The sequence below is a fragment of the Malania oleifera genome, chromosome 9 (genome assembly GCF_029873635.1).
Source record: "Malania oleifera isolate guangnan ecotype guangnan chromosome 9, ASM2987363v1, whole genome shotgun sequence".
Taxonomy (NCBI): Eukaryota; Viridiplantae; Streptophyta; class Magnoliopsida; order Santalales; family Ximeniaceae; genus Malania; species Malania oleifera.
The window spans coordinates 72,271,659-72,285,998 of record NC_080425.1 but is presented as its reverse complement, the minus strand read 5'-3'; the positions used below and the strand labels follow the sequence as shown (position 1 = coordinate 72,285,998).

Genomic DNA, 14,340 nt, shown 5'->3' with positions numbered 1-14,340 from the left:
GACCACATTACGTTGCCTTAACTAGCTAGCTTCTACATAGTTATATATATAGTTTAACATAATTTTAAGCTAAAATTGTAGTACAAATTAATGCAGAGAATAAAAGAAAATGGGAGGTGATGAGAAACCCAAGCTCATGGCACCACGAGAAAGGTAGACAACAGCTAATCACAAGCTAACTATCTCCTGATCGAGCCCCTGAGCCGTGTGGCCTCCATCAACACTATCATCCCACTCTCTCCAAGGCCCTAATTTTTCCTGCTAGGCTGCTAGCGACTCCCGACCCACAAGTCCCAACTGGGCAGCACAACGCAGTCCGCGAATTCCCCACGCTTTCGACTTTTAATTTCACAAAACTTATGCACCCCCTCAGACCCCTCTCTACCCCTTATATACCCTCTACGCTAGCTCTCTGTTCCTCCCAATCCTTCACCCCCACCAAATTAAACTCACCTATATATAAATATACACAAACTATTTTTCATATATACTATATATATATATGGATGACCCTCTTGCGCCCACAACTAACGTGCGCCAGGAGGCACGCCACTCGCCCCCTCACCCCCCACCAACCCTTGACCATTTCCCACATTCCATTTCCAATATCCCTGTCATCCCCACGTGGGAAACTCCTACTACCCCCAAATATCCTTCTCTCCCACTAGGCACTACTAGCACAATGAGCTCCACCTCCTCCGGCGGCGGCGGCCCCACCGGGAAACACCCCAGGTACCGCGGCATCCGCTGCCGCAGCGGCAAGTGGGTGTCCGAAATTCGGGAGCCCCGTAAGACCACCCGTATATGGCTCGGCACCTTCCAGACCCCGGAGATGGCCGCCGCCGCCTTCGACGTGGCGGCCCTCGCCGTCAAGGGCAGCGAGGCGGTTCTTAACTTCCCCGACAGCGTTCACACGTACCCGGTTCCTGCGTCGCCTTCTCCCGGGGATATTCGCACTGCGGCTGCTGCGGCTGCCGCATTGAGGAAACCGCAAACGGGATGCGGAGAGCCGGGAGGCCACCGCGGGAGCACTGACGTCCACGTGGAGGATGCCCATTCGGCGGGTGCTGGAGAAGAGTACGTGGACGAGGAGGCGCTTTTTGACATGCCGAGTTTGCTGGTAGACATGGCGGAGGGAATGCTGATGTCGCCGCCGAGAATAAATTCGCCGCCGTCGGACGACGACTCGCCGAGAAATACAGAGGGAGAAAGTCTATGGAACTATTATTAAGTACATGCAGGATCACATATGTTTGTGCATGATCATCCGAAACCCAAAAAGAAAAAATTGAGGAAATTAAAATAGATTCTTAGAAAAGGGTAATGGGGGAATTGGAACGTGGGAGGGTGTAACCATGCGCGTACAAAATTGATGACACGATGGTTTTGAAGTAGCTGGCCGGAGTGAGGACGTAGGTTGTCGAGTAAACAAATAGACCGTGTGGATCAGCCACTATGTATGTGTGTGTGTGTGTATGTATGCGCGCGCGCGTGCCTGTGGTACGTTATGATTTTTAGTGTATAGTAGATATATATACATAGCTAGTTTGCACGTTTGTAACTTGTAATAGACGACGTCGACCCAGTTCCACCGATCTGCTCTTAATTCTCTGCTGTTCTTTTTGCGAGCTTATATATATATATACATATATTTAGAGGTAGGGAAAAAGTTCATGGATTGATTAACTCGCTATTTAAATTAAAGACCCAAAATTTGATGCGCCTCACTTCTCCTTGAATGTAACAGTACTCTCTCTCTCTCTCTCTCCATATTCGTGTATAAATCTAAACCGCTCGCAGAGATGGAAAAAAAAAATTTTAAAGGAATTATATGCATGCATATTGGTGAGACATGTTTGTGTAATGATACTTGTCGATGGCGAGTCTCCTACTTTAGTAATCTTGGGTCGTTTGATGGAGAAGTCAGAAACGAATTGGGTCCCGCAAGGGCCAAGCGACATCTGAATCTCTTGATAATGGGGAGATTGAATGTGATCATGAGTTTTGATTTGAGAATTAATTAAAGCGCCTGTTGATCGATCAATGACGCATTATAGCTTTTCAACCACTGCCACTGCCACTGCGGCGCCAACATGGAGGTTGAATTAGTTTCCCGTGATCAATTTGCTAATTTTTTTTTTTTTTAAGAGTTCATCTCTGTGCAGACGCGGCCCACCTGATGCGTTGGGTTGGGTGCTTTCATTTAAAAAAAAAATAGGTGTCTGAAGGACAAAGGTGATTTTCCTATTAAACCCTCTCATTTAATAAAAATAGACCAAATAATAAAAATATATGAGTACTTATGTTTTAGATGTATTTTATTGGATAACAGGGGGACCATTTGATCTGCAGGGAAAACCTAATTTTTTTCTCGTGCTTTCACGAGAGCCTTTCAAGGCGCAGGAGAGGATCTAAATTTGACTTAGCTTTACTAGAAATTCCTCAATGTAGTCGGCACACATGACATCATTACCATTCCTTTTGTCTGAAGCTAATCAAATAAATGGTGGCGGCCACCCAACAATTTTACCAAAGGGCTTAATTTCTTCCAATATTTGGCTAGGTCAACAGAGTGTTTGAAAATCCAATGGTAAGATAGTGGTTACCTTTCTGTCATTCAGATTCAAAAGATTTTCTCATAATCTATATAGTTGAACATATGAAAAAGCTTAGCCAGACTAGATCTAAAATTTATTTGTCTAATAATGTCATATGTTAAGCAAAGAAATTGGGATAGCCCTCTTGAGCATGAATCTTGTTATATATGCTATCTCTTCACAAATGGACGGCAAAAGAACCTATAAGCCTATAAGTGCAATGTTGATCGTGTTCAGAAAACATTGATGGAATAGAAAAGTAAACTTTTTTATTTAATTTGATCGAATGAATATTGTAAAATCAGTTATAAAGGCTATTTCAATTTATGCAATGCGACCATAAAAAAAAAAAAAATTCCTCAAACAATTTGTTATCTAATTGATAAGCATCATCCTTGGTTTAATTGACAGATTTTAAGGAGTATATGAGGACTCACATTGTTAATCCAGGTGAGTCATTAATCTACACACTTAAAAGGTTCATAGTTGGAGTCTTGGTTTGGGATTATAAGACATGTTAATAGTATAATTAATATTAGTTAAGTTTGTGCGAGACTACTACTTAAAGAGGTCCAACTGATTATTTTGAATCAAGTGTTCATGAGAAGCAAGTATACAAAATGAAATGATGCAAGCTATTGTTTGAGCTAAAGATAGGCCATCATGCATGTCTCAACTATATGGAAAAGTGTAAAGTTTTTTTTAAAAGAAAGGTAATTTCATAAAAGAGAAAAGAATTCAAGCAAGCAGTTTGGATTCTTTGAACAATAAAATACATACAAAGGTTGGAGTTGTGAGCATTATCACCCTTCCAGATCAGTAAAAATACAAGAAAATTTTCCCAGTCTAAGTGTAAAAGTGTAAAAGTTATGAAGAGATTATTTTGGAGGGTTAAAATAGAGTATTAGTCATGGTCGTTTAATCAACTTTTGGTATGATAAATAGATAAAGATTATCCTCTTCTGAGTTATGCGATGATTATTATTCAATCCTGACACAGAGTAGGATGGTGGCTAGTTATTGGTAACGAGCTTGACTGAATTTGGACAAATTGGATGTAAGCGCCTTTGATATTTATTACTCACATGTAAGATTTAACATTGGGAGTATAAATATATTAGATTGCTTGACTTGGATTAGAACTTCATATGGGTTTCCTGTTAGGTTTGCCAATGAACTAACAAGTAATAGAGGATGCAAAGGCAACAAATAAGTGTAGCATCCTTAAAATTTTCACCATTTTTTTTTATTTTTTATAATAAATTACTCCAACACTTGCATGTAATGGGCATCCTTATGCAGCGGAAAAACATAAATTTCATAACCATACATATATGTATATACAATACCAGAATTCAGTATTTTCAACCCTAGCTTTATAATACATTACTCTCCCCTGTGCCCACTACACAAAAATACAAACCCTACGCAAAACTTACCCTCTATAATCGATAATACTCTCTATCCGCGAGCTTGATCTGCTCGCCCAGCTGTCTCACTTGAAAAATGGTAATGTAATGGGGTGAGTCAACGCTCAATAAGTGGAAATATGTTATTACTAGTGTATGACAGCCGAGTCATAAAATTATAATAATAATATTTAAAAACAGCATGATTTGGCAAATATATAAAACACATGTATAAAATCTTAAAACATCTGTATCATCTGAGTTTTTTATCATTCACACTGCTATAACATACTATATACAATGAAAACTATAAATCTATATACGTATATATATAACTGTGTTCTTTCCCCAGGACTCTGTATGTCATGATTTGACCCCTCATGACAGGGTTGTGCTGCCCGTAGGCGGGACTTAACCTGGTTGGCCCTCCAAGTAAGTCATTATACTCTACACTAGCTCAACCCGACCAAACTGCATCCACTCCTAAGCACGAGACTGGCTGCTACCTTATCTAACTGGCCCCTTCTACCCAGTGTACTGCGGAGCTACATCCTCTCCGAGCACGGTTAGACGGTACCCACACACTATCGGAGATATGTGGTTGCACTCTATCTATATATAGCAATGATATCGTGCTCTATAAATTGTATATGTCTATAATATCTCCATAGGGATCTGATACTATATAAGTACATCTATATATATACTTTTTCTATTTTCATTATGTTTCCAAAATAACCATAACGCTATAATTTTATACTGTAAATACTGAAAAATCTGAATAATTGTAGCATCTCGATGCTATAACTGTATAATCTGTCTTTATAACTGTGTGTTATGGTATTCAGGAAAACACAACATTATGTGAAAACTATGATATACTGAACTGAATAAAATCTATATAAATCTACATCAGATAAATATCTACTCAGTCCACACAACATTAAAACATTCATTCTATAGAAACTGCATAAAAATTGGTATATATGTATCTAAGAAAACTCTGTTAATATTCTTAAAACCCTAGCATAGCATATTTCCCTTACTTTAACTTTGAAAATCCCCTATAAAATTCTGACTTTATACCTACGGGGTTCCTAACTCAACATCCTGAAAATAAAATCCTACAGAACAAAACATCAGTATTTTCTTACCTGCAACTTTTCTTATAACTGGGGGAAAGGCAAATACTGAATAAAATGTCTTACCCTGAGATTGAGACGAGATCCAACTCAACTTTTCCAACGATCAGCTCTGGCAGACTTGTAAAGAACTTTGCCAGGAGCGTCGTGGTAGCCTCAGATCTTCGATTCGACGAGAAACAGGCTCGAAAATGAAGAGAGAAGTGAGAGAGTGACATATAAAGAGAGAGAGAGAGAGAGAGGAGCGCTGAAAATGATAAAAATCTGGGTTTTCCACTATTTATAGGGCCAGATTCGTCGATAAGATACGTCATTTCGTCAACGAACCCTTCAATAATTTCGTCGACGAACTTCCACCCTCGTCGACGAGTCTTTCAGAAAATTCGTCGACGAACCTTACCCTTTGTGGACGAAATTCAGAGCAACCCAAAACCTTCGCTCAGTATTTTCTCGTCGACGAAATGGGACCTCATCGACGAGATCCTGGAAATCCTTGAAATTGTATTCTCCAAAATGCAATGTCGTCGACGAAGTCTACTGCCTCTTTCTGTTCCTGTTTCCATTTTCCTCTCTCTTTAATATTTAAATATCATTATTTTTCAGGTCGTTACAATAAGACACAAAAATTTGTTTTCCCCAAGCTGTGTTTTTTGTCAAGATCCAAAGATACACAAATATCCGACATTTTGATCATCAATCAAGGCAACATACTGGAATGTTAATTTCAACACAACTTTGAGAGGTAATGAGGTTAATGCAACACTTGCTTTGTTAGATACGATTTATGCCAAGCAGATTACATATTCAATTGAGGATTCCTATGCTTGGGCTTTATCAAACATGAAGACCTTTGTTAGAATTGGTGTATTCCCAAGAGGGGGTGAATTGGAATTTTAAAAATTTATCTCTTAGGTTAAATGAAATACCTGTATAATACAACCTAGGGTCTGTCTATGCAGTTCCAATACACGCTGATAAATATAACGTGGAAATTAAATCATACGCAACATTCACACTATAACATACACGTGCGGAAATATAAACTGCAAAAATATAAATAATGCACGCACGATATGTTATCGAAGTTTGGCCAACTATGCCTACGTCCCCGCCTCTAGCTCGCAAGACCGATGATTCTACTAAAGGCTCACTTAACAGGTGGAGCGGTACCGATTACAACCATGTCAATTAGCACAGAACTTACCTCAACCTTTACAACCAGGTCAATTAGCGGGGCTGACCTTAACCTACACCTTAACATGATGGTGCACTTAACTTTCCTAACCGGGTCTAAGTCAATCCAGAACTATTTCAAAGGGTTAGTCTCCCTCTTCAGGCCTGTGCCTGGAAATACAACAGTATGTTCACAATTAATGAAATTGGTATAATGATTATGCTTTCTTGTAAAGCATATGTGTACCCAATTACGTGCAATCACATACACCACCAATAAGATACAATGAGTAAGTTTAATGTGGTTTAATATATCTACTCTCAAATATATTTGCAGTCGATGTAATCAGTGCGTGAAAGTGCAAACCAGTTTGATCTTTGTATCACAAGATGTATTCAATCTAAATGCTTAAATAAAGATATCAATCAACCCTCATATATTTCAACCAACAAATTTTCTCAATCGTATAAAGTTCAAGTAGTGTATAGATTTGGTTTGCAAAAAGAGATTTAATCTTTGTATTCAGCAAAAGATATAACTCAACGAATATTGTAACAAAGATTTACATAAACAAATATCTCTTTAAATATTTGTCAAGATGAAACGCACTTGATATTTGAAAATGTTTTGAAAAGATTTTGCAACCAAAATCAAATACGTGCTTCTCAAGATGTTGCAATGAAGGTGCAATCTCAAAAGATCAAACAAAATCTTCTTAGGATAGACTTATTAACAAAGTCCCCTAAGAATACTTAGGGTTTTTCTCTAAAAAAAAAATCATATCAATCAAGCACAACAAATAGGAGAGCAAACTTATAGAGCAATCAACACTCAAATCAGACTTACAAAAGATGTTTGGCAATAAGAGAAGGTAAGTATGAATGTATGAAGCTTAGAAATGAGTATTATGGATCTTGGGAATTTCAAAGAATATCTCCTAATCATGACTGCTAATTTCATACTAATTATTCCAAATGAGGGGGTATTTATAGACATCCCCATAAATATAACCGTTAAGGACATAAGTGAAATAATTAGAAAAGTTTTAATAATATTTAATTAATTTAACCTCGTTTAAAAAAGTTAACCGCAGTAAAAAATTTGGACCAACCCAAGAGTACCAATCGACCAAGACAAGTTTGGTTAACCGAAGTTCTTGGGGTTCGGTCGACTGGGCTAGGAATGAACTAGGAGTTCGGTCAACCGGACTAATATGTCCAAAGGCGATTTTCCCATTCTTGCGAGGTTCGGTCGACTAGGGTCAATTTGAACTGAGTTGGTCCGTCGACAAGACCGTTGAGTTCCAACACATGGGAACTCAGTCAACTAGGTTGGTGATATTCAAAATATGCTTGGTCGACCAGGAGGTCAATAAGTTGACCCCTAGGGTGTTCGGTCGACAGGGTCAAATGAACTACAAGAGTTCGGTCAACTGAGTTGTGGTCAACCAGTTGACCCAGTCCTTGGTCGGTTGACCGGGAGCAAAATGTACATGAAGTGCTGGTCGACCGAGTGTGCACATTTAGTGCATTTTAGTCCTGTTTTAGCCAACAAACATCATATTCAAAAGACTAACGCATACAAGTGAATGAGTGAGTGTCCTAAGGTCATTTCTAGGTCATGTTTTGTTTGAACTTACTTATTAGATCATACATGTGATGTGTGTGTGCTTATTACAAACCAATCCCTATTTATTATTACAGACCCTTTGCATAAAAATGAAATACATTACAACAGAAACTGGGTCTTCAACTTCAATCTCTCTTTGTGCATTATGATATGTCGCTTAGAGTTCCTGCACATAACCTCAAACATCCATTAAATATAACAGATATTTGTCATTATCAAAATCGGACGTGTCCTATACGGTCAACAACCTTCTCAGTAAAAATAATTTATTCTCACTTGATAGTTGACAATTTTGATTCTCAGTATGTAGTTCAACAAAATCTAATTTGGAATTCCCTCATTCCCTCAAAAATCTCGTTATTCTTATGGTTGTCTTCCATAATAGAATTTTAATGATTGATAATCTTCAAAAAAGAGGTTGGAGTTTGGCTCCCATGTGCAGCCTCAGTAGAAAAAATATTGAAATTGTGAACCATCTCCTTCTTGCATTGTGAATTTAGCAAACAGATTTAGGTTAAATTATCTAGGGTGACCAATTTGCAGTAGATTAGACTCGAAAATATTAAAGATCTCCTCAACACTTGGTCCTTTACTAAATGCAAAGGCAGTGTTAAAAGATTAAGATTTTCTATGCCCGCTTCCATCGTTTGGGAGGTTTGGAAAGAAAGGAATACAAGATCATTTACGATAAATCAACTCCGGTTGTTGCGGTTTCTGATAAAGCTTTTTTATATCTTTTTCATTGGAGTCGAGCGTGTTCAATTGTCATTTCCAAACTTGGGATACTTTTTTTTTCATTTTCTGTTCTTCATCGGGCTGCTAATTTAGACCTCTACTTGCTCTGTTTCCAGCTCAATGTATGTTTTCTTCTGTTACTCTTTGCAGGTAAATTGTTTTTTTTTTCCCTTTTCATCTCTTCCAAGCACCTTGCTTTTGAGCAGCGTTCATGAATAATATTTTCTTATTACCTTTTTAAAAAAAAAAAAGTAGTAGAGAGATGAATTAGGAAAGAATTTGAATACTCATTATATGAAAAGTTCCTGTCATAGAACGAAAACAAATGTTTCTTTGACAAGCCACACATCACCGGATCTTGAACAATTCTAAAAAATCAAGTTCAATTTCTATCGGGATACTACCAGGAGTGGATTTTGCATAGTGAAAAAGATACTATATATTTACTTAAAAATTGCCTGAGGATTGTGATTATATGACATGAACTCCTAGGGCGATATAATGCATTGAAAATCTCCGAATGACAATCAAAGAAAATGGTCTCATAGCTCAAATCTTTTTCTTTAAATAATTAAGGTCTAGCTAATCGACCAAAAATGGTAGTTTAACCACTCACGTAACCATTGACCAATGGTTATTTTGTAATATTATAATAATAATAATAATAATAATAATAATAATAATAATAATAATAGTTGAAATTTTGAAATTATATTGCCCTTCATTGTGAAGTTAGATTACCATGAGCTGAATTTTTTTTTTTCATTCACAATGGTTGAGAATTTTAGGATATAGGCTATTTTTGTAGACATTCTAATAGGTTTTTGTATTGAATAATGTGTCTACTTCTAATACATTGTTCATGCACAAGTTAAAGTATAATGACAATCTTTTTGAAATGTCTGTGCAACAATTTTCATGTTAAACTAAATATTTATATAGATATCCGTACATTTTAAAAGTATCTAATATTTATAAATCATCAAACTTCTTTGACGAAATTTTGAAAAATTAAATGTTAAACATAGAAATGAATAACCTAACTTCCTAAAAATTTAATTTCGAGAGTATCTCGAAAAGATATAGGGTGTTAGTTATCTCGTACCCGAATTTAAGACCCGTCCGGTCACTCACATCCTAAGTCTTCATGTGGCAATACTTCCAAAATCAATTTCTCGCGAAGGGTAATTGTATGCTATGCAAATAATTAGCTAAAAAAGAAGAAAGCCTTGTGGGGAAATTGATATCACAAATATAACTTGTCAAAAAAAAAAAATGAGAAAGTAAAGAAGCGTCCCAGAGACAAGATCAAATTAAACACAAACTTATGAAGAAATGGTAAATTAAACTTGAAATGGATAAACCCGGCGCATAAGGCATGCACCATGCATATTGCATAGACCATTTAGTTCCAATCAATTATTATATATATATAGTGGGGGCATGGGAGGCCCCTCAGACCGCCCACCACTTTAAGGAGACAAACATTTAACTCGCCAATTTGGACCAAACGGATTGGGAAGTGTTGACCCCACCTCCTTTATTTATTTATTTCTTTATTTATAGAGTTTGTTAATTAATTGTGATATATATATAACACAAACAAATTAAATAATTCATATATTGGCTTCTGGTCTACCCCAGCACCTTTAAAAGTTGCTCATCATAAAATATAGCTTCATGACGAATCAACGGCCACAATATGGCTACTTGATGGAGCGTGGATTTCTTTCACTCCCTCTCTTTTCCATTTTAGAGGTTCATGTCGCTGGACTGAATGTTATGATCAAAGAGAGGGAGAGCCATCATTCTGCTTTTTTGTATGACTATGAAAATAAAGAAGAGTATTGTTTGTGTATGACTCTTATACTTTAGTTTTCTCAAATAAAGAAAAAAGGAAAGCACGGTAGGGACTCGTTAACGAGTGTCATGTGATTGTCGACGAGGAGACAGTAAGGATTCGTCGACGAATGACCTGTGTTCATCAACGAGAAGATCCCCAAAGGTTCAAAAGTTCAGAATTTCTAAGATATCGAAAACGGAAAAATGGGATCGTCAATGATTGGATAGATTCTGACGAGTATTCTTCTTAGTCTCATCAACGAATAATCTGTTCTCGTCGACGAGAAGTTATAGGCTGCGAGTAATTTTTTTTTTTTTTTTTTTTTTTGCATTTTGATTTTTAAGCGTTTGGGTGGTTTGGTAACTGGAGGAAAACCTTTGACAGACTGTTATATATGTCATTCTGGGTGTGCATTAACAGAGAGTGTGACCATTTGAGAAGTGTATTGTGTACTTTGTGATTTCATTAATAAAATTCTTGTGACATTACTTCCGTGGATGGAGGTTTTACCAAACCACGTAAATCTTGTAGTTGTTCTTGTTGTTTATCACTTTCTGCTTGTGTTTCATTTACTTGTTATATTTATTCCGTTGTGCATCTTAATTATTCGATCCATATCACAACAAATTGGTATCAGAGCGACTGTTGTTATGGCATCGGAATCGTCTTATGCAAGGTTTGACATCATCAAATTTGATAGAATCAAAAACTTTGGTTTATGGCATATGAGAGTGAAATACATTCTTGTATAACAAGGAATGGGGAAGGCATTACTTGGTGTTCAATCGGATGGATTGGATGAGGCAACATAGGGACATTTGCAAGCAAAGGCAGCTTCTACAATACGCTTATATTTGGTCAACAAAGTACTCTATCGCGTGATGGAGGAGGATTCTCCAGCGACTATATGGCGAAAATTAGAGAGCTGGTACATGTCCAAATCTCTTAATAATAAACTTTTTCTTAAGCAACGTTTGTATTGGCTTAAGATGGTTGAAGGATCAAACTTAGATCAACATATTAATGCTTTCAATCGAATTATTAATGATTTGATAAGATTTGATGTTAAGTTTGATGAGGATGACAAAGATTTGATGTTGTTAAATTCTTTGACCTTGACTCATACCTATGAAAATCTTGTGACCATTCTTACGTGGGGAAAAGAAACTCTTGATCTTGAAAAGATAACAAGTGTTTTGTTAAATTTTCCATCAAAGATTGAAAATATGTGATGAAGGAGAAGGACTTGTGGTAAGAGGTAATACCAAGTGAGGTAAGGGAAAATCCAAACATGGATCAAGTCAAAAATCTCGAAATCAATCCAAGAAGAAGAAAGAAATCATGTGTTACCACATTTCGGTGTTACAAATGTGGTAAAAAGGGGTATGTGAAACTAGAGTGTCCGAATTGGAGAAAAGGAAATTTTGAGAAACTTGAGGGTATTTCAAAATCTGTGAATGTTGTTCAAGAAGGTGGTTCAGCGTGTAGTGATGGTGATGTTCTATCAGTTTCTTCGGGGTTGGAAAATCTAATGGACTCTTGGATACTTGACTCGGCATGTTCTTATCACATGACTCCGAACAAGGAGTGGTTCTGCACTTACAGGTTAGCGAATTCTAGATTAGTTCTTATAGGTAATGATATTTCTTGCAAGATCATTGGCATAGGAAATGTAAACATAAAAATATTTGATGGTTCTGTAAGAACGTTGTGTAATCTAAGACATACACCAGAGTTAAGGAAAAGTTTGATATCATTCGGTACTTTGGATTGTAATGGTTTTCATTACAAGTCCAAAGGTGGCATTCTAACTGTATGGAAATGTAACGACTCGAAGAATAATGGTATTTAAAGAAAGGAAATTGGAAACAGGAACAAAAGGAGGTGGTCAACGACGTTGCATTTTGGATCCCGAGAAATTTTCCAGGCCTCGCCGACGAACACAGGGGCTTCGTCGACGAGGGTTCTTCAAGATCTTGTCGACGAAGTTCCGTCTCATCAATGAGAAGATATCGAGAGAGGATTTTTGGAAGCCTAAAATTCGTCGACGAGGGTTGAAGTTCGTCAACGAACTTTCTACAGGACTCGTCGACGAGGTGACATGGTTCGTCGACTAATCCCGCGGTATAAATAGGGTTAAATGTGATTTTTCAGTTCATTTTTCTGCGCAGAACCCCTCTCTCTCTCATCCTTCGGTTTCTCCTCCTTCTCTTTAAGATTCTGGGTTGGATTTTTGCCGGTTCAACGATCTGAAGTCACCATGACGCTCTTGGAAAAGTTCTCTGCAAGTCTGCAGGAGCGGATCATCGGTGGGGCTTGGAAACCATCTCAAATCCAGAGTAAGGCTTTCTACTTAGTATTTGGTTATTTGACAGTTGTAGAAAGTGTAGTATGCGTAGAAATACTGAACTTTAGTTCTGGGAAATGTTGTTTTCAGGGTATTGAGTAAGGAACCCTGCGGGCACAGGACAGATTTTCTTATGAGCTTTTTAGAACTCAGGTAAGGAGATAAACTAGCTAGTATTTTATGAAAAGTATGTATAATATTATAGCATTTGATTTCAGGGAAATAAATATATTTATATATGATTTACATTTGGGAAAATACTGTTGAAAATTATGGTACATTAAATATACGAAAAACTTGTATAGTGTGGCATGAGTAAAAATTGTTATGAAATATTATTTTCTGGGAATGTGTTAATGATATGAATTTTTATAATGAAAAATGGCGTACGAGCCAAGATTTTTATATTTTTTTGCTGGTGTACGGGCCGAGCTATATGTATGATTTGCCGGAGTACAGGCCGAGCAATGGAAATGATTTGCCAGCGTATGGGCTGTGTTATGGATATGATTTTCCAACGTATGGGCCGAGCTATGGAAATGATTTGCTAGTGTACGGGCTATGCTATGGATATGATTTTCCGGTGTACGGGCCGAGTTATGGTAAAATGTAAAATACCAGCATACGGGTCGATAATTTTCATGATATACATATATATGTAAAATGATATGATTGATTTGATAATTAATGCTATGAAATATCCATGTATCACAATTTCAATATATGTTATATGATATCATAACCTGGTTGGTTTGGTTTAGGCTAGCACTTGCACAATACCATTGCTATATGTCCATGGTCATCATGATCTTGATATTTGTGTTAATGCCGCTGTACGAAGTGGTGTGAGATTGGATGGTCAATGTGGTTTTTAAGAAGTGTGTGAGCGCTCCTAGTGTACGGACCAGGTCTAGCAGACCCGTCGCACTTACAGACTGTACTCTTGACTTGGCAGTGGTCGGCCAACCATTGTCAGGTCCCGCTTTCGGGCCACACAACCTAGTCATGTGGGGGTAATACATGACAACAGCCAGCTAACCTTTCAGGGATATTTGTTTTTAGTATTATTATTTATATGAGATGAATTATGTTATGAAAACCATTATGTTCTATCATGTTTGATTATACATGTTTTCCTAGAAATGATGTATATACAGTTTTACTGGTTATATTTATGATTATATGTATATCACAGAAATGATCTTGTTGCCACACACTAGTGTTTGTTTATTTCCCTTACTGAGAGGTGTCTCACCCTGAATTTTATAAACATTTTCAAGAACCCCTGATAGGAGAGCAGGTAAAGCCCCGTTGATCTAGTATGATTGATCTGCCTTTTCAGAAGGGTAAGTGTTTTGATAGGGTCGGATGTACTTTGTGGAAATGACCCTAAGACATCTTTTGGGTTGTGTATTGTATATATATATATACAGTGATTATAGTAACTCTGGTATTGTGATGTAT

At 37.2% G+C, this 14,340-nt stretch overlaps 1 protein-coding gene across 1 annotated transcript; it reads left to right on the top strand.

Annotated features, from left to right (window-relative positions):
* Window positions 1–424: 424 nt before the first annotated feature.
* LOC131164289 (ethylene-responsive transcription factor ERF027) lies at window positions 425–1,722 on the top strand. Its single transcript, XM_058121372.1, has one exon. The coding sequence runs from the start codon at window positions 503–505 to the stop codon at window positions 1,229–1,231; it is 729 nt and encodes a 242-aa protein (XP_057977355.1). The 5' UTR covers window positions 425–502; the 3' UTR covers window positions 1,232–1,722.
* The last annotated feature ends 12,618 nt before the right edge of the window (window positions 1,723–14,340 follow it).